This window comes from Acomys minous (assembly GCF_964271855.1).
Source record: "Acomys minous genome assembly, chromosome: 2".
Classification (NCBI taxonomy): Eukaryota; Metazoa; Chordata; class Mammalia; order Rodentia; family Muridae; genus Acomys; species Acomys minous.
The window spans coordinates 102,198,362-102,221,851 of record NC_140484.1 but is presented as its reverse complement, the minus strand read 5'-3'; the positions used below and the strand labels follow the sequence as shown (position 1 = coordinate 102,221,851).

The window sequence follows — 23,490 nt, the reverse complement described above, 5'->3', positions numbered from 1 at the left end:
GGGCTGCAGACCATGCTCTTCCTCTTCCAGAGGCTAAGGACGGCTCTGGTTTCCTCCATGAAACAAGGAATGAACCCAATAAGTTGCACAGACTGAAACGGCAACTAGGCAGATTACAGCAATTCTGTGAGCACAATGCCATTAGTCTGGGACGTCACAGTCATCGCACTGCAGATGCCTTACACAGGGTGTAATTTTCATCTACAGAACCTCGATCATAGCACCAGAGGTCACTTTGATTTCTGGATTCTAGAGCAACTGTGTGTAACTTTTTCTCTGGCTAGATTGAGCCCAACTGCCAAGTCATTTGTGTCGACGGCTTTGCAGGGGACACTGCTTAAGAGGAGATCCCTGGGCTGATGAAGGTGCATTTGTAACCAGGAGCCACACAGGGCCTGGGCATGGCCTGAAGTCCTCTGGTTTTCACACAGGAGTCAGTCAGTTCCATGCCATGCCCCACCTGCAGTCCACAGAAGCACTGACTCAAATAACTGCAAAGGCTGCAAGTCTGTGTTTCACTGTTTTACTCTCCAAATGTAATTCAAGTCTTCAACTAACATAAAAATAATGAGACAAAATGGGTCTGCAAGGTACAATAGAAAAATACTGTCCACTGGTTTATTTGTTCAAATGTGCAATAGGCTATTTACAAATAAGCAGATCTCCAATGATGTATATTAAAATGGCAAATCTATCAACTGTTTGATATCTAAATGGAAACAAATTATTAAGGCACATTTGATCTGTGAGTTGAAAACCAACATTCTGGTGTAATAACAGATTCATTTCACTTTTGTCCCCAAAACACACGAGCACCAAAATTATCAAAGAACACTTAATATTTAGTAAGACGGGAATGTAAAAATTACGGATGAGGAAAAAGTGTTTTCAAAAAGAAATCTTTGGAGATCGGTTTACTGCAAATAAAATATTCTAACCACACTCATGGTACACATAAATACTAGTAAATGACAAGTACTCAAAGTGGCAGAGAACTAAACAATGGGTATTAAATAAATTAAAGGTATTTCAGATAAACAAGAAAGATAAAACAAAACAGCAATTAAAAAAAGAAGCAACCATCTCCACCCACAGCACAGGATGAAGAGAACAGAGCCAACGCCCCCTCACATTTTCATTAGGGGTTTGTCTGTTTAGCCTGTGCTCATTACACTGCTAACAGCCATTCTTTGTCACCCTAAATAATACTGTACCCTCTAAAAAGAAGGGGGAAGGGCAAAGAGAATGCCAAGTCCTTCTGGGACTTAGTGGCAGGTCCCTTTAGGCCAGGGAATTACAGCGGTGTCAGCACAGCTGTGCTTTTCTCCACCCCCTGCTCAAAAAAGCCAAATGACACTATGGGGGAGCACAGTTAGGGGAAAATAATCAGAATTGGAAAGCTGTCCTGGAGATGATGACAATACAGCTATTATCGTGTCTCCTTACTCCTTATTTTGTGACTGGAACTCAAGATGGCTTAAAACAACCCCCCCCCCCAAAACAAACTATTGTTAAAAAAAGAAGTAAAAAGGTAGAATTTGTGCAAAGTTAACAGTCATAACAGAACACAGCACATTTACCAGAGTGACAGTGTTTCTGTCACAGTAATACTTCTTAGGAATGTTCACGTAACGTTTCTGCCATAAGACAATAGAGAAAGGGGAGTTGTCTGGAAAAGAAATGTAAAAAAACCAAAAAATTATTATAAAACTTTTGTTCATCAGGTATGTTTCAAGTCAGGGTTAAGCAGGTGCTACATAATGTTCAGCAAGATGTGTTCAAAGGCAAACATTGATCACATTTTTGTTCAAAAAGCTCAATCTTAAAGGAGTCCTGTGTAAGAAAACCACTTGGAAAATATATCCTTGTATGGACTTCAAAAACTGATCATACAAAAAAATTTCTGAAAAATAAATTAGGCGATTAAAAACATCCTTCCCAGCGGGGCTGGGATCAGGCCGTCCTGGCAGAGCCATTGCTGCCACTTTTGCTGTAACTGGGGTCATTCTTTTCCAGCCACATTTCAGCCAGCTGCTGCGTGGACCCATATGTCGATGCTTTGGACCCCAAGCACATTTTATACTGTTTGGGATCCAGGCCAGGGTCACAGAAGACAGGGTGGTGGATGTGGACGACCCCCACCTCCTGGCTCCTGAACGTCTTCAGCCCCGCCTGGACAACCTTGTTAAAGAGGTCCACATCCTCCAGGCCCCAGCCCTGGATGGAGACATCAAAGCCGCCCACCCTGACAAGGTCTCCCTTATAAATACAGGTAATGCCAAACCCATAGTTTCTCCAGAAGCCAGTTTTTTGAGTAAAGGCAAAATGGTTGTCGCTGGGAACCTTCCCGCTATAAACAATCTTTGGATCGTACTGGCTAAAGATGATTGGGAAATAGATCTGCTGGCCCAGCACTGTGTTTGCGCGACACCGCTGCAGGAATTCTGCAGTAAACACCAGGTCGACATCACAGAAGAAGAGCAAAGACTCATTATTAAACTGGGCGGATCCTACTTCCAAGGCCAGTGCCCTTGAGAACCCTCCAGACACAGGCAAAACCTGCATGTCGGCTTTAGGGTACTTGACCCGATAATCTCTCATCAGCTCAACCTGCTTGGCCTTGTCAGGGTTGGAGTCAGAGTTGAAAAGCAGAACGGCCAGCTTGACGTTCTGGTTTGGAATGAGACATGTCTTCTCGAAGTTTCCCATGAACCTCACAAACATGTCGAAGCGCCCAGACAAAGGGATCAGAATGTTGATCTTCTTTTCTTTGGGCTCTTTGGGCTCCATCTTGGACCCAGGAAGCTGGAAGGGAACAAGCTTCTTCAGGGAATTGGACAGGAAGGACAGGGAGCCAGAGTCCCGGTTGATTCTGTCGGCCAGCTCCTGTGCATCCAGCTCCTCGTGCTCCACGAACTGCATCTTGCTGAAGGTCTGTTGTAGGTATGCGTGCCTCCTCACGGGCACTGTCATCTTCTTCCCTTTGTGCTTCTTATACAGGAGCAGCAGGTCCAGGATGTACTCTGCACCGTACATGGGATTCACACGGCGGTAGCCATACTGGATCTCCTTGAAGTCGATGATGCGCCCGCGAGTCTTGGCATTGGCATTGATCATCTCCATCACCTGCATGACGATGTCATCCAAGGCCTCCCTCTGGGCTGAGTCCATGCCTCTGCGGGGAGGCTGGCCATCAGTGGCTGAATATAAGTATTTCCCGGTCAGAAACTCCCACTCCAGGATCTCCTCTCGCTGGTGGGCCTGAAAGCGCATGAAGGAGGGTGGGATGCCCAGCTGGAGGTCTTCCTTGTGAATTTCCGTGCTGCTGTACTTGCTCATCAGGACGATTTCCCGGTGCAGCTGGATTGTGCGATGGCGCAGCTCGGCAATCTTGCGGCTGAGCATGTAACTGTGTAGCCTGTATTGGTAGGGTGGGTTTTTGTTGGGGTGTAAGGTGATTGCTCGGTGGATTTTACTGCTATGGAGATCTCTAATGTACCCTTTCTTGTTCTGTTCATAATTCTCGTAAAAAAGCTGCTGCATCTGTTAAGGAAAGAAAAGACTCCTGGTTTAGAATTGCGTAAGTAAGTGTCATTCCATCCTCAAACAACTGTTAACTCTAAAGACAAAATCTGAAAACAAGAAGCTTTTCTACATAGGGGACTGCACACAAAATGGCCCTAGGTTGACCCCAGTCAGCAGCAGCCTCACTGAGATCACAAGTTACTAGATAAGAATGGCTTAAAGGAACATTTCAACAAGACACTGGCCAGTGAGCGGCCCCAAGGGCTAGGAACTCTAACCAAACAAACAAACAAACAAAAACAAAACAAAAAACAACCAAAAAAACCTCTAACCAAACCAGGAGGGCTACTGCTATGGTTTATAGAGCCGAGCTCTGCAGATGGGACAGTTTGGTTTTGTTTTGAGCAACAACAACAAAAAGCTTCTTTTTAAAAAAGGAGGCAGGGGCAGCTAGGTATGGTGGTGCACACTTTAATCCCAGCAGCTGGGAGTCAGAGGCAGATGGACCTCTGTGAGTTCAAGGTGAGCCTGGTCTACGTAAGGAGTTCCAGGACAGTCAGGGACACAATCAGATCCTGTCTCATTAAAAAAATAAGGGGAGGGGGGGGATAATTAAGAAAGCATCTAAAAGTCCATCTAATTTAGGAGGACAAAAGCCAACTGTGACCCGTATTGGCAGGGGAACCAGGGATTCTGTACGCCTCTTAGGCTCCCAATTACAAATGATAGCAAGTATCTGCAGTGAAGACATCCATCTTGCTGAGACAAAGTCAGAGACATGAGACACAGTGCCTGTTCTACTCCTCCCCGATGGCTGGGCCAGAGGAGTAACTGAGAAACGTAAACTCAGGTGTGTCCAGCTGCTAGGAGGAGATGACCTCCCCAACTTAGCAGCAGACCCTTTACCGTCCATTTTCTAACTGCAGGGCAGCACCATAGCAACACACTCCAGAATTCAACTGATTACCAGCATTTAGAAAATCTCTTTTCAGGTGCTAAAACTCTTTAAACATTTTTCATAACCATATAAGCCCCAAAGGCAATAGAGAGTCTCTAACTTGCTCCCAACTCCAAGGCATGGCTCCTACTTCACAGGAGCCACTGGACACCACGCTGACTCCACCTGGTGAAGAGTTCTTCCATGGTAAACACCAGTCACAGGGTTCCACAACAGGGACCATTGATATGAATTTACTTAAATACATAGGTTATTGCCATTTCTTCTACCTGTCACTTCTAAATTGGACAACAAATTGAGGAATATCAAAATTATTGAATGATGGTCGTAATTCCAAGAATATAAACATCCAAACCATTGATCCAAATTAGGGGAAACCAGTCAGAAACAGCTGTAGTTCCTCTTCCTCCCAAGCAGGCAATTCATGCTGCCAATCTACCTGCCAGGGCATCTTAGACCGTCCTTCCTGACTTCCATCTCAAGGTGGGGTGGTCACTGCCCAGCAGCACAGCGCCAAAGGGCATTCTGAGAATGTAACCTGAGACTTGCATGACTTTCCCCTCTTCTCTTCTTAAGAACCTCCATGAAAGGGAATAAAGGAGCATAAAAATAATGAACCCCTAGCAAGAGGAGAACGGGCCAAGAGAAGATTCTGCGCACTCGAGAGACCACGTGAGGGAGGATGGAAGCCAACAGTCTGCTCTGAAGAGCAAGCCAACTCCGTAAGCGAGAGCCCCACAACAGCATGGCTGTGAGAGGCAGGGCAAAGCCTACTGTTGAACAGCAAGGTCCCCAGGTTCTCTTTACCAGTCAGGTGACCCCATCCCCAACCACCCCAGAGGTAGGATGCAGAAGAGAAGTTGGAGACACCAGAATCTTCACAGACACATTCCAAGCCGTTCTCCATCTACACAGGGGTGGTGCACACTTTTGTCAGAACGCACCAGGGAGTGTCTACCAAGAACTGTAACTAAATTAGGATCGACAGGTAACACAAAGAGATTTCAACACTAACGATGATGACCATCATTTGCAATGGCTATTTCTGAAGATAATGATCAACAAGCTACTTTTCATCTCGTCTGTAGTCACTTCTTGATTCTAAATCACATAACTTCAGCATCCTTTCCCTAAAAAGTAACTGAGAGCTGGAGAGATGGCTCAACCATTAAAGGCTAGGCTTACAACCAAAACACTGAAATTAACTGAGTGTCTAAGGAGAAGCAAGGTCTCAGGCTGACAACGGTGTGCAATGAGCCTCTAGACTGTAGAGGACCCAAGTCCTCAATCATCCCTGCCCTCTAGTACAGACTCCATTTCCCATCCCTCCGAGAGCCTGAAGAGTCCTCCTTAGGAACTGAACAGCCTCCAGTGAAAGTGTTAACAGGAATACCGGATCACTACATTGGGAAGCTAGTCATTCACTCTTTTTTATTTATGTTCCTTACGTATATGAGTGCTCCGTCTGATGTCAGAGGCATCAGATCCCATTTTAGATGGTTGTGAGTCACAGTTTCTGGGAACTGAATTCAGGACCTCTGGAACTGCAGCCAGCTCTTAGCCACTGAACCATCTCTCCAGCTCTGGGATGCATTCTTAAAAAGGACCATCAGCCAAGGACCACCAGGCAGCTAGAAAAGGACTCCATTGGGACAGATGGAAACAAACAATGCAGAAGAAAAACCACAACAACCGAAGTCCATCTTGAGAAGCTTAATACAGAAAGGGAAAGCAGAGAAAAGGCCTTGAAATTAAATGTGAAACAGAGAAAGGAGTCTAGAAAGATAACATAACAAATAGTCAGAATTCAGACTTCTAGGACTTATGCACCTGGTCAAGCCGTAAGCACTTGGCATAAAGAACATAAATTCATAATGCCAAGGGCAAAACAAAACATCTAAAGAGGGACCTGGCGAGGCAGTCAGTGTGAAGCATGCTAGGTTAGCCTGATGACCTGACCTTGACCTCTGGATCCTATGTGGGGGCAGAAGGAGAGGAGAGAACAGAGTTGTCTTCTGATATGCACAAGAGTGCTGCAGCACACTACCCCCACATACACAATATGTATGCATAGCACACACACAAACAGGAACTTAAGAACAAGAATTATAAAATATAACCTAAAGCTAAAAGAAAAAAAAAAAGCAGTATCTTGGTGGGCCTCATCTTGGTCCCCATCCTGTCTGGTGTGGATAGGATAGGGGCTGAGAGCCACATCTACTCATTAAAGGCAGGGCTGTAAGGTCTGACCTGTGCCTTTGTCTATTTCAGCAATTTGTATTTGGCTTTAGAGCCAATTACAAATTTCTCCTCAAACTATTTTTTGTTTGTTTGCAAGTTTACTAAGTTTCTAGTTTCTCTGCTGTGGCTTAGACTGTCCCTTTTATCTTAAGAGCACCTGACTGGGAACCAGTGTTGTGGCACTTGACTTTAATCCCAGCACGTGGAAGGCAGAGGCAGGCTAGCTCCAGGCCAGGGCAACACAGTGCAAACATTTCTCACAAAACAATAAAACTTATACAACCGAGTTTAATAGAGTATGTTGTGGGTGGGAGAGAACTGAACCATTACAGTCTTAAGGATATTGCAGTGAGAAATGACTAGCCAAGAAGAAAACCACCAGTATTTTCTGTTCATGTTCCTTTTAGTCAGGTTACGACTAACACAATGCTCATCTCCAAACAACTCATTCAGCAGGAAACATGCAGGTAAGATTTGATTTCTAAACTCCAGGCAATTTCCCAGATCCAATAGGACAAAAATCTTGCCATTAAGAAGCATAATTATATCAGTAAGTTAATTTCTGGTAATATAAATAAGCTGTCATTCCTCTGAAGTAAGCGGAAGCTCTTCCCAGCACTGCTGCTGCACTGGGAGCACTAATGGGTGACAACATCTGCCATTAACACTTTCTAGCCTATAAAAAAACAAATCTTCAATTCTTCTATAAAATAAAAACAAGAGTATGAGCTTCATAGAATTAATTTTATAACTCCAGGAATAACATAATGTCTTTTGCTATAAAAAATATCTTGAGAGGCTAAGATGTAGAATGCTTAGCTAACATGCAGAGAGCCCTGAGCTCAATCTTAGTACAGCACAAAACTGGGCATGGTGATAATACCTGTAATATTGACACTCAAAATTGTGAGGACAGGAGGATCAGAAGTTCAAGTTCATCCTTGGGGTACATAGCAAATTTAAGGCCACCCTGGACTACATGAGACCCTACTCTAAAGGTGGGTAGGAATTTGAACCGTGCACAGTGATACATACACCTATAATCCGAGCACTTTGGAGGCAGAGGGCAAGTGGATCTCTGTGAGTTCGAGGCCAGCCTGGTCTACAGAATGAGTTCCAGGACAGCCAGGGCTACAAAGAGAAACATTGTCTTGGGTGGGTGGGGGGCCAGGGGGGGAGAAAGAAAGAAAAGCAAGAAGAAAACTATAACAGAAAATTAAGTTACTTAATATAGAAAATATAAGCGAATGAAAATCTGTTATTTAGTAGTTACAAGATTATTCTTTGTTTAAAAAAATGCAAAAGCCTTTCTAAATGCACACAACACTTAAAAAGTTATGGTTTAAGTTCCAGTGTGGGAACAGCCCTTATTCTTTGTTCAACCTCTACCACCTTAGCTCCGTCAGAAGCATGACCCTGCTCTAAGATAGCACAGGGGCTGCGACATTCTGCTGTAAAGCAGAGAGGAGCTCATTCCAAGGTCAAGTTATTCCCAGGAACCTCTAGTCCTACCCACATCTACTCTTCCATAACAAATGCCTTCTAGAGTTTTCCTTGGTAACAAACATGCTCAGTAGGCCCTTGTTCTTCCTGCTAGCTGTGTACATGACTGTCCCTCATGAAACACAGCACATCAGTAGGCTGTCAGTGCTCCAGACGGACACTTTCTCCTCTGGATTAGTGTTCCGTTATGCAAAACTTTCTTATCCTTCTGTTCTAAAAGATGCTTTCAAACAATATTAAGATATCATAAAAAAAGATATCATAACTCCTGGTAAAATAAATAGCCACTCCCACATTTTAAATATTTAAATTAATATTCTTATACAGCCATAGGCAGCATTTCCGGATAGACCTTTGGAAAGCAGGCATCTGTTAGTAACTAGGCCAGAGCTCCAGCACACACGCGCTGCTGCGGGCGGGCTCTTGGGACATATGACTATCCTACATGTCCCTCTTGGTTCTCCCCTAATTAGCTTTGCGTTGGTGTTGCCAATTTCCATGCAATTAAGTTCAAGGAGCATGTACTTTGCATTTTAATGACTTCATTCATAAAACTAAAATTTTCATGAGAATTAGGCCGGGCTTGTCATGGCAAAAATTGCAAACTACACGTAAGAGCCTCACTGGTTAGATTCCAGTTCTGAAACTTGAATATTTACTAAAGAAGCCTGGTCCATTCCAAAGTCATTGAGAATTGAGCTTGGCAAAGTTAAACAGAAGCTCTGGTAGGACTTAAGTTCTCTGTGTGATAGAGTACAGACAGCACTGGACTAAAACAAAAGGTTTCCTGAGTAGAGGTCCCTTAGTTTAATCAATCCCATAGATTGAAAAAACCCTACAGTCGGAAAACTGCAGAGAGCCCATCTCTGCTCTTACAAACACCTGGTCTCTGGAGCCAGTCACCTCCACTCCGTAACACCATTTCTTTTATTAATTTTATTCTGGTTAGTGTAGATGTTTTTTGTGCATGTATACTGTACATTGTCCACAGTCACCCCCAGTCCCTTCTTTGTCCTCATCTGGCCCCATGGCTACTCTTCCTTCCCCTAGAGTTTACTACACCCCTTCTGGTTTCATGTCACATGGAAGATTTTTTTTTTAACCTAGATTCCATGTCATAGGAAGTGTGTATTTGCTATTTTCTTCCCTACCCCATCATTATTTTAACTAAAGAAGCAATCATGGCCATGCTGTGGGGAATGAATTATACACAGAACTATCTTCTAATGAAGTCCTATCCAGATGTGGCATCAGATGTTTACTCCGCACTCTTGTGGATGGGACTGTGCAGAGTGAGGAAAGGCCCAGCAAAGAAAACGGGTAAGGCGAGCCCCGTCTTGCTGAGAAGGGTGCCTAGGAAGGGCCTTAGCAGGACTCACAAGCGGCAGGATCCAGGACTCACAGCTTGCTCACGGCACTGTGCAGTGACTCTGGTCAATATGGGCCATGTAGCAACACAGCAAGCAATCTCTCTATGATTAAATGACAAGGTTGCCAAAACAAAGCACAACAAAATCAAAACTGAACACAAGTTTACAGGGAGAAGTGGGGTGGGGAGTCATGGGTGAGACTGGGGGAGGCTGACACATGAATGGACAGGAGCATCAGATCTAAATGAGGTGGAACTCTAGTGGTTCTGTGGAAAACTATCAAATTAGGACGTCTAGTGAGGAGGGAGGGATGGGCAAAATAAAAAGACAAAGAAAATTCATAGGTTAAATACTACAGTCTACAAGGTCATTTCTCTCCAGGATTTGTGTTTTTATTGTAAAATCTTATTCTACATAAATTCTTTGTGCTATTTTAGTTTATAGACTTTATCAAGCAGTATTATATCCCAATCCAAAGCCAACCAATTAAAAAAAGGATAAAAGATATACCTGCCATTTGCATCTGAAGCGTGACTGAGTTAGGGCTGTGGGACCAGAGTGGGAGAAAACAAGACTCATCCTAGTTCTGTTCCCATGCCCTGGGGTCTAGAAGCACAACACACACTACAGATATGCCCCCCATTTTGTTTAGAAACAAGCACTTGAAAGCTAATTCTGACAAAGCATTCTCCTCACTTGGCACCACCAGGAGAATTAAAAGCGTATACAGACAGTTCAGTCTTGCCATGTGTCTGCCACATTTCTTTACTTTGGCCCCAGGCAAAAAGATAGGCCATCGTCGCACCTTTCCTTTCCAGCTGCCTTGGATTTCTGCAACTGAACCAAGTGGCAGAGTCCACACACATGCTGGAGCAGACACAGCCATCTTTTTTGACACACCTTGTCCCCTCAGCAATCCTTTCTTCCTCTGCTTAACCCTAGAGAAATGTGAGCACCCTAAGGACAACTGAGGCTCCCACAACTCCTTTATCTCTTCCTTTTTGCCAGCAATGGCACACTGAGTAAGTCTCTTCTGCTTGTCTCTTTAACTGGCAATGTGGAATGGGTGGCCAAATAGCTTGTAGCAGCTGCTAGAGCCCCAGCTTTAACCTAAAAAACAAACAAATAAAAAACCCAACAAAAAAACAAAAACAAAAAAACAAACTCCCTTTTCATTCATTAAAATTAAAACTATTAGCAAATATTTCTACCAATTGATGAGTGTTTCTATGCTGCATGGGCAGTATGGGGGGGAGGGAAGCGGTAGAGGGAGGGGGAGAGAGAGAGGGGAGAAGAGAAAGTGGGGGAGAGAGGGAGGAGAGGAAAGGACAGAGGGAGGGAGGGAGCGAGGGAATGTGACTGATACTTCTGGATAGCTGAGTCTTGAGGATGCCCCGTAGATTAACGTCCCCACCTGCTTTCACCAATGCACTGGTCTGCGGGAGAAGGGTGGCTCTTAGTTCACAGTTACAATTCAAAAGCACAAGGTCCTTTGGTAAGAAGAAGTGTTTTCTGTTGTGTGTGCCTGAGTGTATGTGTTGCACCAGGTGCAGGAAAGAGGCCGGGAGAGGCAGCAGATGCTCAAGAACTGAAGATAAAGAGGGTTGGTTGTGAGCTGTCATGTGGGTGCTGGCAACCAAAGGTGGATCTTTTCAAAAGCAGTTAACTGAATGTCCTTCAAAAATGTACATATACAATATGGAATACAATTCCACAGTACAATTGTGAAATTTGCCAGTAAATGGATGGAACTAGTAAAGATCATATAGGGACCATAGGGTGGGGTGGGAATGGGGAAGGCAACAGTGAGCAGGATAGCAGGACACAAGTGATCTGGAGAGGGAAACAGGGAAAACTGATGGGGAAGGGACACCAACACAGAAGCAAAGTAGAAGGCAGAATAATAGCAAGGGTGTCTGAAAATATCACAAGGAATAAGAAAGCATAGTATTTACCTACCTAAAACTACATATAATACATATATGTCCACACATCACACGCACACGCACGCAGTTTAACTGAAATGTTTCCATCTGGGCTGACAATGCTCCCCCTAAGAGCCATACATTATGTAACAAAAGCCCAATACCAAGCATGAAAAGCCTTTTAGGCTCTTGGTCAGGGCTATCCAAGAGACTCCCCCCAAATAAGCTAACATGCTGTCCTAAGCTGCCCCCCTGAGAGGGAAGCTAAGTTCATATTGCTCAAGATACCATCTTGATCTGGGATCTGGAGGTGCCAGAAGACACCATGCAAGCTTTCGAGGGAAGGAAGAATCCAGCAGTCATATCCAGCCATAAGCCTATGAAGTAAAACAATGAGCAGCAAGGCACGATGGCCCTAAAGTGGCACACAAACCTTGGTGGTAACCCCCAGCTGGTTGGATTTCAGGCCCACTCAACAAGCAGGAAATTATACTTGGTACTGGAAGCCTAGCCTAAGTACCTAGGGCCAGTGCAGTCATGGAGAGAATCTATAGCTACCACTGTAGTGAACCAGCACAAGGCCTAACTACACTCCAAACATTTGTCCTCATACATGCGGATAGGTGAGGTCTTCACCCCTCATCAAGGAAACCAATCACACACTTTGCAACAGATGGAGACCAAGATGCAGAGAACAAATGACCATAGGGTATCCAGCTCAACTGATACATTTGCAACACAATTTTTGTACCCATGGCTAGCAGAAGGAGGTGTGAAAATATTCTAAGAGTTGAAGGAACAGGAGTTTGTTGTGAGATTGCATTCATGGAGACATCAGAAGTAACACATGAAGTCTCTTCATCACGGCTGCATAAACAAGACCTGAAAGAGAACAGCACCAACAGACAAGCTCGAGCGGAAGGGGGCATCTCATGAGGCTTCAGACCCACGCAGAGAACTCCAGGCACCTGAAGAGTGCACAGAGTGGAGAAACGGTCTTCCCCAGAGAAGAGCCTCCAAAATGGTTATCGAATACGAAATGGTCAGCCCTGAAATCACCTACGGACAAGTGACATCATACAGATAAATAGGTTACGTTTATATGCTTAGGCATACAAAAAGGGAAGCATGGGAAGGGCTGGATGTAGGACAGGGAAGGAGGAAGTGGTATAATTACATTTTAATTTCAAATATATACATATATGTATGCGTATTAAAAAACAAAAACATGCAGGCAACCAACAGAAGAACAAAGGCAACACACCAGAGAAAAGAGAAAGTCAACTAACGCTGCTGGAATTGAGCATTCACATGCACAAAACAACAAAAGCTAGACACCTCACGAAATGTAACTCAAGACATCACAGATCTAAAACAAAAATACGAAACTACAAAATGGCACATGAGAAAATCTAGGTGACTTCAGCAACAACCAACTGGATAGATATCAAAGGCACAACCCTTGAAAGAGAAAGAATCGATAAACTAGATTTTACTCAAGTCAGAAACTTCTATCCTAAAAAGACAGCATCTTTGTGAAACAGCCTCATGTACACAGGAAGTCCCGGGTCAGCCAGAGCCACATAGTGAGACAAATCAGAACAGAGAAAAGATTGGAATAAGACTTGTTACTTGTCCAAGTTTAAAACACTCAGGGCTCCTAAAGCTTGATAAGAAAACCACCTCCAAACTGCTTAACGACAACGTATTATGGTGAGTTGAGATGTGAAAAAGACACCTGTCTCAATAAGAAAATGCAAATCAAAACAGTGAGATGGCTGAGCATGGTAGGCACATGTCTGTAATCTTGAGCATGGGTGAGTGTACTAAATGGAAGGTCACCCCTGCACAATCATTCAACGCGGCCTTTCCTTCCTTCGTTTGCCTTCACAGTTGACAATCTTTGGGAACTGATGGTTGGCCCTGTCACCATTCAGAGGTTTTTAAAAAGGTCATTACCATTCCCTTATTCTAACTGAAATTAAATGACTGATATCAAGTAATATTTCTTAGGAGCTACAACCAGCACTTGCTACCATGTACTGACAGCACCCTATGAGGTATGTACTTGACTGTCCATGTTTTACATGATGGATGTGATGTCGTGTTCAATACTGAGTTCAATACGTTGAATATACCCACAGCTACTGCTTGGCTTGGTAGGGACTGGGCCTTGAAATCAGAAGAACCCATTTATCCAGGTCTCAAGATCTGAGTTCACCCAGAGGACAGGACAACTCCAAGAGCTCATGGAATTGTAACATTTCAGATGATGACTAGAGCTTTGTGGGAGAAAATGGAGTGGAAGAATGGGCACTCCTACATTCATCTTTGCATAACACACTTCCAGGAATAAAGAGCAGCCAGGGCTAGCCCTTAGCCTGACCTGACCACAAACCCAGGAGAGCAAGCAGCCACACAAAAGCATCACGGCAGTCTTCTTGCATGGGGTCGCTGTGAGGCTCCAGACCAGACACATCAGACTAATAGCACCAGCAGGAAGGTTTCAGCTAGGAATGCTACTTAAAATGTCTAAACGAAAGTTTATAAACTCCAAGTTTGAGTTAAAGTTTAAGAAGGATAAAAAGCAACCTCTGTGCTGTGAGACAAACATTCCTGGCATTAAAAAGAGCAGTCTTCTATGCTGAGCCATGTGTACCTTTCCTAAGAAAGCCTATCGTCTGCCCCGTGGAGCCCACAGTGCGATCGTTTCTGCTGTGTGAGCAGGCCAGAGCCCGGCACCTGAAGATCTCTGGAAGGAAGGACAATCCTAGCAAGTACAACTTCCTGCTGCTTGCCTCCTTCCTCATGCTTACTGCAGCCATCTGCCTGCCCTGCATGTTGTCCAAATGGGAGTAACTCAAGAGCACTGAGCCACTTGCCCTCTGTGTGGCAATGGAGACTTCCATAGGGAAGTCATTACTGCAAGTATTCTTCATCTTTAAATAAGAAGAGAAAGCAATTGAATAACTTATGTTTTATTAACAATGCATGGACCGGGCCAAGTGCTTCTAAGCAAAAAGAAGTAACCACAAAGCTCATTTTGGGTAAACCGTCTCACCTCAGTTAGTTACACATGCCCGTTCTATTTCTTTCTCATCTTACTCACTGCACACACACACGTTAAGTGGGTACTTCACCTGAGAAACAGTACAGTAAGTTTGGTGACACTTTCAAGTAGTTTAGCACTATTTCATTTGAGTTTTGAGTTCTACCTTCCAGATTAATAACCCGACCAAAACAACTACCTAGCTACCCATTTGGCCTTAGTACCACTTACATTTTGGAATGGTGTTCTGGGAGGTGAAGCTGCACAAAGCACAGTGGAGCCTAGCCCCACAGCCAGGGTTCCTGTCCTCACTGGAATGGACGTACTGACGTCCTCCTGGCTATCGCCAAGTCCCTGCACACCCCTCTCTCTAACCCTCTCTTTCTACGTTCAGTAAGATCACAAGTCTTTACTTTGTGTGCATGTGTGAGTGTGGCGGGGAGAGCAACACTGAGAGCCGTGAAGGGTGGGAGGATAAACAGGAGCATCCTAAAAACCTAGCACTTTATTCCAATATGCTTCTGGAAGGGAGGCTGGAAGGACAGAGACTCTCATATGCTTCTTCCCAGTGTTTTCAATAGATTCCTCAAGCTGTCTTTTATAATAAAACTAACTTCACAAAAACAAAATAGGACTCCCTAAGTGAAATGTGGGTTTAAAAAAAAAGATTTGCTTATTTTATGTGTGTATGAGTACCTGCATGTATGTCTGTATACCACATGTGTGCCTGGTGCCTGGTATCAATAGAGACCAGAAAAGGGTACCAAGTGCAGAGCCACATCTACAGCCCCGGAACGTGGCCTTACAAGAAGTATTTCTAGGTTTATGGCTGTAAAGCATACCAACTCTTAGCATGCATGTATAGAAATAGTTACATCACTTATAATGCTATTTTAAATGCTTTAAGATCATTTCAGAGTTAGTGAGATGGCTCAGTGGGTAAAGCTGCTTGCTGTGAGTCTGAGTTCAGAGCTCACCTGATACAAGAGAGAACTGACTCCTGCAAACTGTCCTCTGACCTTCATGTGTGTGATATGACATGCACATGAAGGAAAACACTAATACACATAGAGTAAAAATGAATAAATCTTTACATTTTTAGTGAAAGTACGTATCAATATTAAAACAGAAAAATCAATTATACTATGTAAACTACCAGTGTTTAGCTATGACATTCTACCTCTGACCGTCTTAATTTCCCAAAACAAACAATAACTAACCTTGGAGGCAGTAATGGCTAAATAAAAAGGTACACTAAGATTATGCGGTATAAGAACAATGAAAAATCCACAGATATGAGAAAACTTAAAGATTAACGGCAAAGAAGTAAATTATGCTTCAGCCAAAGACAAGGACAATTTCTTTCACTAAAAATGGTGGGGGAAGCAGGGCAACAGCACAGAGAGTACCAGACAGACTTCCGTTCCACTCTCATGGCATCTTGACTTCAGTTTTAAATATCAATTATGGATAAATATAAAAAGTAGAGCTGAGTGCTGCAGCTCACACTGTGCTCACAGCAGTCAGCGTGCTCAGCATAGGAATGCAATGCACTTGAAGCCAGCTTGCACTACACACTCAAATCCAGGCCAACTTGAGCTACAGTGACCTTGTTTCAAATAAAGAAATAAAAAAAATTAAAAAAAAAAAATAGGTGCAGATACAAAGTAAGCATATACTCGTGAACCCTGTGTTACTATTTTAAAGGCTGAGTACTTGTGAGCCCTGTGAGGATTACTTACACCGGAAGCAGGGAAAGGTTCTACCTTCTGAGCCTCCTTACACTCATTTCATCATGTCCCACTGGTGGTCAGTTACCAGACAGACCTATGCTCATGTAGAAGGGGGTAGACAGAATAAGGCATTGGAAGAAGAACAACAGGCCAAATCCAAATTAGTAGATGGAAAGAAATAGTCACGATCAGAGCAGAAAGCAATGAAGTGGAAAAGAAAAGCAAAACAATAAGGCAGAGATGGTCTTTGAAAAGAGACACAGAATCAGTAAACTGGTTGTCAAACTAAGAGAGGGAAGGTCCACATTAACCAAATTAGAGATGAAAAAGGAAGCCAAATAAAAGATACTGAAGAAACTCAGAAAATCATTGGGATATATCTTTAAAAACTTATATTCCATCAAGCTAGATGAAAAAAGGTGAATTTATAGACCTAAAAAAAAAAAACTAAGAAAGTTAGACCTCTACAATGAAAAATTTAAAACATCAGAAACAAACAAACAAACAAAAAATAAAGACACTAGAAATGGGAAGACCTCCCATACTCATAAACTAAAAACAATTACAAAAATGTATGTGTCTATGTGCATATGAGGGTAGGTACCCACAGGAGTAAGCAACAGACAATTCATGTTTACCAACAGAAGCCAGAAAAACTTTGAGAAGCAAAAAGCAAATATTAACTTAAATACCAGAACTAGCCAGAGTTACTACTTAGTAATTACTATTATTACTTATGATCCAGTTAATAACAAAATAACTGACAGAGTCCACACCACTAGAATGAGCTGCAGCGTTCCACACAAGATCCATGAAGATGAACTACACAACAGTTGTACAGTGCAAGCGGAGAACCCTGATCCACATGGGAACGCCTGGGCTTCTTTTCAGATGACTTCAGCACACACTAGGTTTATATGACCCTAGCAACTTAACAGTGAACTGCAGGTGACTTCCTGAGATGAAAAGGAACAAAGATGTTCAGTTTTATTTATTTCTCTGTCTTTGATTTACCTAAGTACATACCTATGTAAATACTCCTAAGCCAATTTTGCTTTATTTCTTCCCAAAGACAGTAGCAGGAGCTAATTTGAGATTCCTCTCAAATTACTGACAAATGTGACTGGGGCCCATTTAAGTCTTCTTTTTGCTGAGGTCAGGATGGTATGATTAATAATAAGACATTTCCAAACCTACCAAATAAATGCTTCACCACAAATGCATCCCCAAATGCTGTTAGGACAAGGGAAAGCTGAAAACACGTGACAGAAATGTAAAGGGAGCCGCCCTGTGAGGAACGTTCCCATCTGGACGGATGTGGGCGCTTATAGTCTGAGTTGTCACATCTGTTATTACTGTCAGAATGACTTTCCAGAACAGAAAAAATTATGTCAAATATGTAAGGATAACCCCAAATCATGCCATTTATGGAACTGCAAATTATAAATTTATGTTAAATTGTAACACACAAAACCAAAACTATGAATAGAATACATTGGCCAGCTTTGAACAACCAGGGCTTCTTACTTGATAGAAATGCTACAAGTCTGTTCCAAAATTAGGATTTTTTAAACCTGAAAGCCAATTAAACTGCACTGTTCAATAGTGTTCGGTATCTTATCTTGCTACACTGCCATACACCATGACATCCAAGTGATCTGCCCTTGCAACCTAGGGAACAAAATCCCAACCCACAAAAAAGAGCATATGCTGCTTATAATATTTACAGACTGTGACCTCATGGCCAGGATGTGTCCTCCATCCCCTGTGGCGACAACCGAAGCCTGACTCCATGTTCAGTTAGCTGTGACCACATGCCCAAGACTTCCTTCCCCAGTGCAGTATGAGTAGAAATGACACATCTCCCACCTCTGCCGCTCCAGGGCCTGTTCCTGTCCTGGGCCACAGCCTAAGCACAGCAACCATGACATCTACCTCCGCCAAAGGAATGTCTCAGAAGAAAAGTGAATGAAAAGAACCCAGGACCACTGCCGCTACCCTCGGAAACAATTCCCGCCAACCTGGAATCCCTGGAGGACCCAGCCTGTATTCATATAGAAAATTCTCTATTTCTGCTGCATTTCTTGGGTGGCTGCAGTGGTTCAGCCCCTTCCTAAGTTGTATGTCATATTGACAATGTATTTGTTTAACAACACTTCAGAATAACACCTCACAAACAATGCACAATGACATCACACACTTCTGTAACGGCAAAGCCCTAGGTACCCCACCGTCCCCACTCCGGGAGAGAAGGCAGCAGAGCCCCGAGACAGAGAACCCCAATAAGGACACTGTAGCAACTGCAGGCTCAATTTCAAACACATCATGCCCACGTGGAGAGGTCAGCACACGCCCACAGCCCAAGCCTCCCTGACTGAGTTCCTGTGGAGCCTGTGGTCCACAGACATGGAGCTATTTACCATCTGGCCCGTCAGGGGAAAAGTCTACTGTCCCTTTATCTAGAGCTTTGGGGACATGCGGGCTTTGCCAAGGACACAGGATCCTAAATGTGGTGTCCTTCTCTAAGAAGTTTGTCTTTCCCTGCACAGCTGAGCTTCTCCTTGGCTCCTGGATGCCAAGTCAGCATGCTGGACCAGTTCTGTCTCCGATGCCAAGACGCCTCATTTTATACGGGGCATTACAGCTCTGTCTTCCAGTTCTGCCTTGCTACTTCCAGAACACCTTCAGGGGGAAACGTAACCTTGCGTAAGAGAAGTTCCAGAGACGGAATTACAACAAGTGACTATATTTAACACAACTGAACTAAAAGCTATGGTATAACAAATGTCGTGTTATATGTTATTTTACAACTAAAACCCAAAAAGTTGCTAGGCATGGTGGGGCACACCTATAATCCCAGCACTCAGGAGTCTGAGGCAGAATAGCTGTTGGGCTTTAAGGCCAGCTTCAGCCACAAAATAAACAAATAAATAGTAACCTATACAATTAAAATTTTCTTAGAAGGGCTCTAAAAAACATAAAATGTAAGCTAACTGAAAACCTGAAAGTAACAATTCTGGAACCAGAAAACATGGTACGTCAAGTTCTGTGTTGCTTTGACTTTGTGGTATACATTCATTCTGCTTTGGTTTTGTGAATAAAAGGCACTTTCGAGAAACTAAAAACAGACATAGCCCTCCTAAAAATAGAACCCTTAAAGACCTTGAAGAACCAAGTATGTTCACTGTAGCCCTGCTTCTAGCCAGCGTTACAGTTCCACCAGCAACTGTATGAGCCACAGAGCTGGGAAGTGTCATTCCGAATAAGATACAAGACAGTAACTGTTTCAGACGGCTCACTTCATGCAGCATCCTGTCAGCACCCACCACAGGCCTGACCAGGTGCATTAGTGAAGCCCATGGCATGAGAGAAGTATTTTAATTCTTCATATTATCCATGAAGCAGGATAATTTTTCTTTCATTTTTATAGCCATCAGGCTAAAAAGAGAAGCCTTTGCACAACAGTGTTGGCTACTGGCAGGGTTACTGAGGTTCACGGTACCACTGCACTGCACACAACGGGCAGATACTGCGCAGAATGAGAAGGTGGAGTCAGCTCTGCTTTGTGACATCTGGGTGTTTCTGTCCAAGTCTCCCAACCAATGTGGCCCCAGTTCAGGCTAAATAAGAAATGTCTTCAGTGCTTACATTTTGGGGGCAAAATACAGTATGAACAAGAATGAGGATTTGAGGAGGGCTGATCTGCAGTACAACGCAATCTGACAAGGGCATTGGGCTCCCCCGTGTCTCGCTTGGCCCCCAAGGTCAGTGAGCGCCTACTCGTTTGGAAATGCAGCTGGGTCTTTCCTACAAAGACCTTCTGCAGCCCACAGACACGACTCTTGGTGCTGACTCCTCATCTCTCAACTGCTGCAGGAATTTCTTCTGTCCTCCTTGCTCCAGCCTTGGCCTCCTCTGAAACTGGCAAAGTATTATTTTGATACAGAAGCCTAGTCATATTGCTGACTTGCTAAGTGATCTCATCTAATAAAAAGAAGTAATGAGAAAAAAAATCAACACAAGAAGAAGAGGAGGAGGAGGAGGAAGAGGAGGAGGAGGAGGAGGAAGTAGTAGTGGTGGTGGTGGTGGTAGTAATGAGGCTGGTAGTGAGAGAAACGGTCACCTACTCCTCTGTGGCTCCCCAGCTCCGCGGACATGAAGGTGCTCTGGCAGGAAGGAGCATCTCAGCGCCTATGGAGAAGCTTGAGTGTAGAAGAAGAGAGTGCATGAGCTGTGCATGGTGCTCCTCACTTGTAGTCACAGGTAGTTAGCTATCCATGGGGCTAAGGCAGGAAGATCAGGCGAGCCCAGGAGTTCAGGGCCAGCCTGGAAAGCATAGCAAATCCCTGTGCTCTGTTCCCCAAGAGGGTGCTAGGAACAGGTGGGAGGGTGGTGGGCAGCCCGTCTAATCCACCAGACGGATAGACAAGACAGGTTCCTTTTCTAGCAGGCTACTGAGGAGGTGGGAGAGTAGGCCAAGGAGCTTAGTCTCAGCAAAGGCTGTAGCTGCAGGCTAGCTGCAGAGACGATAGAACTGACAGGAAGAAACACAGACAGGCAATCCCTGGAAGCTTTGGGAGCCCTGGCTGACAAGAGCTCTGCCTCTGGTCCCTTTTTAACCTTAGCCTACGTAATTGTAAAGAAGCCAGGAAAACTAGGCACAGAAGAAAAAAGGAAAACTAAAAAGGAAAACTGTCGGTAGCCACCTTTCCTGAACTGTGCCAACCCAGGATGGGAGGCTGTTTCTATGTCTCCTAACTGGGGAACAAGCAGGAGTTGGAGCAATGTCAATGTAGAGCCAGCCAGCCAGCCAGGGAAGGAGTCGACACATCCCATAGCTGAGGAGAGCAACCCTCAGCCTCTGAACATGCTCCAGCAGCCTTCAACCTGAGCTCATGTAAGTGAACAACAGCTCGCCATGAGCTTCAGCGACCTCAGAGGATGCGGGTGACATGCCCAGCATGCCGGGGGGGGGGGGGGGGCGGGGAAGTAGCAGAGTATGTAAGGTACTAGGTGTGAGACTCAAGCAAGGTGACCACTGTCCTGGGGGGAATGACTCAAAACAAAGCTCACCACTGGTTGGCAGCACACACTAGTATAGAAAGGATACAGAATTCTAGTTTAGAAATGTTTAATTTTAAAAAGGTGGGTCTAAAAATACTAGCTTGTCTATTTAGGTGCTTTGAATAAAGTAAGAAACTATAGCAAAAAAAGGCACACATAAAGACTGAATAATTTAAAATTCAATAAAAAGCACTGTTAGAAATCAAGCATAAGTATTAGTAAGATAAATTGTTTTGGTACCTTTAAAAAAAAACAAAAACCTACCACAAACCACCTATAAAGGTGTAATTTTTGGGTAAATTCCATTTCTTTGGGCTTTAAAAAGGACACACAATTCATTTTTTTCATTTAAATTAATTTCTAAGCTAATATATAAACAGTAGATACAGTAGCTGGGAGTGGTGGCATGCCTGTAACCCCAGCACTCAGGGAGGCAGAGGCAGGCGTATCTCTGTGAGTTCGAGGCCAGCCTGGTCTACAAAGCAGGTTTCAAAACATCCAGGCCTGTTACACAGAGAAACCCTGTCTCAAAAAAACCAAATCAAATCAAAACAAGAAAACTTTAAATGTGACAATAACATTCAATAACAGCTTCTGAAGTAAATGAACAAAAATCACCACAGATTGATTCTATTACCAGTGTGTTTAAGAAGAATGTGCTAGTTTCCAGCAGCCATGCATGGCCCCTGAAACAGGGGGAAGGGATAATACAACGACAGAGCAAGCGCCGGGACAGCACTCACTATCCCCTGTCCCCAATCCTGACAGGCCATGCGCCTTTCCCCTTTGGGCCACCTGATGTATAATTGAAGCTATACATTGACATGCATTGACACAGGACAAGAGACACACTACAACATAATTATTTCTCAAGTTAATATAACACTCAAACTAATTCTGAGAAACTAAATAATTATCAGTGGATGATAAAATCGCATGACAGTGAGAAGAGAAACTATACCTCAGGGTCTCAAAGTATGTAAACTATTTACTAATCACAAGAGGGAGAAGTCATGTCACAGTGGAGAAACCTACTAGGGGCTCAGTTAGCACTGCCCACACAGACAGGACAGAGCTTCACTCAACATGGGAAACCCCAATACAGGAACGTTTTGTAAATAAGTTTCTGATTGTTTTAGGGGTGGGGACGGGGACAGGTAGAAACAAGTTCTTGCTGGGTAACCCAGGCTGGCTTGAACTTGTGCTGTCTCTGCCTGAGATCCCTAAGCGCTAGAATTCTAAGTAGTCATGTACCACCATGCCCGGCCTCACCTATAATTTTTAAAGTAATGTCAGACAGCAAACACAAGGTCGAAACCTAGGACACTTATGAGACATCCCAACTAAACATGCCACAGTATCCTAGATTCTCGATGGCATCCTGAAAATCTTTAAGTTTGTTGGGTTGTTTGCTATGAGAGATGTTATTGGGATAACTGATGAAATTTAAATTCGGTCTATGGATGAAATAATAGAGCAATGTGCATGTCACTGAGGGATTTAAGGGCAAATCCAAACAGTATATCTGAAGTTCAGGAAAAAGAAAAAGGTACAAAGAATGAGGAAGGGGAGGAGAAAGAAGAGGAGGAGGAAGAGAAAAAACAGCAGCAGCAACAGCTAATGTGCTAACAGTCAGCAGTCAGGGTAGCTGGGGGAAGGGTTTAGAGGTGCCGTTTTATGAAATGATTGGAAATTCTAAACATTTCTAAAGAGAAGAGAAGTTAAAACTGACCATGGGGGGCACTCAGAGGTCAAGAGCCTTTACTGCTCTTGTACAAGACCCACATCAGGAGTTCACAGGCCGTTAAATGCAGATGCAGAGGTTCTGATGCTGCCTTGCCTGTGAGGGCCCATGCACGCATGTGGTGCATTTAAGTTCACACACTTACTCAGACAGGTGCACGCGCGTGCGCACACACACACACACACACACACAGACACACACACACACACACAGAGTTATCCATTTGGAAACATCACTGCAATTGATTTTTTACAGACGTTATCTCCCACTCCACCAGCAAGCAAGTCATGTCTAGACATCTTAAAGGTTCTTAAACTATTCAAAGAGATTTCCAGAAACATAAAGCAGTAAAATTTTGATTTGTAATCTGTTTTACTA

The 23,490-nt window shown here is 43.7% G+C and overlaps 1 protein-coding gene across 1 annotated transcript in view; it reads right to left on the bottom strand.

Moving 5' to 3' along the window:
- Positions 1-591: 591 nt before the first annotated feature.
- CHSY1 (chondroitin sulfate synthase 1) overlaps positions 592-23,490 on the bottom strand; it is a 60,675-nt gene continuing 37,776 nt past the window's right edge. Inside the window, exon 3 of the mRNA XM_084801241.1 lies at positions 592-3,543. Within this exon, the coding sequence (XP_084657367.1) occupies positions 1,954-3,543 (1,590 nt within the window). The 3' untranslated portion in view covers positions 592-1,953. The remainder of the gene's footprint in view (positions 3,544-23,490) is intronic.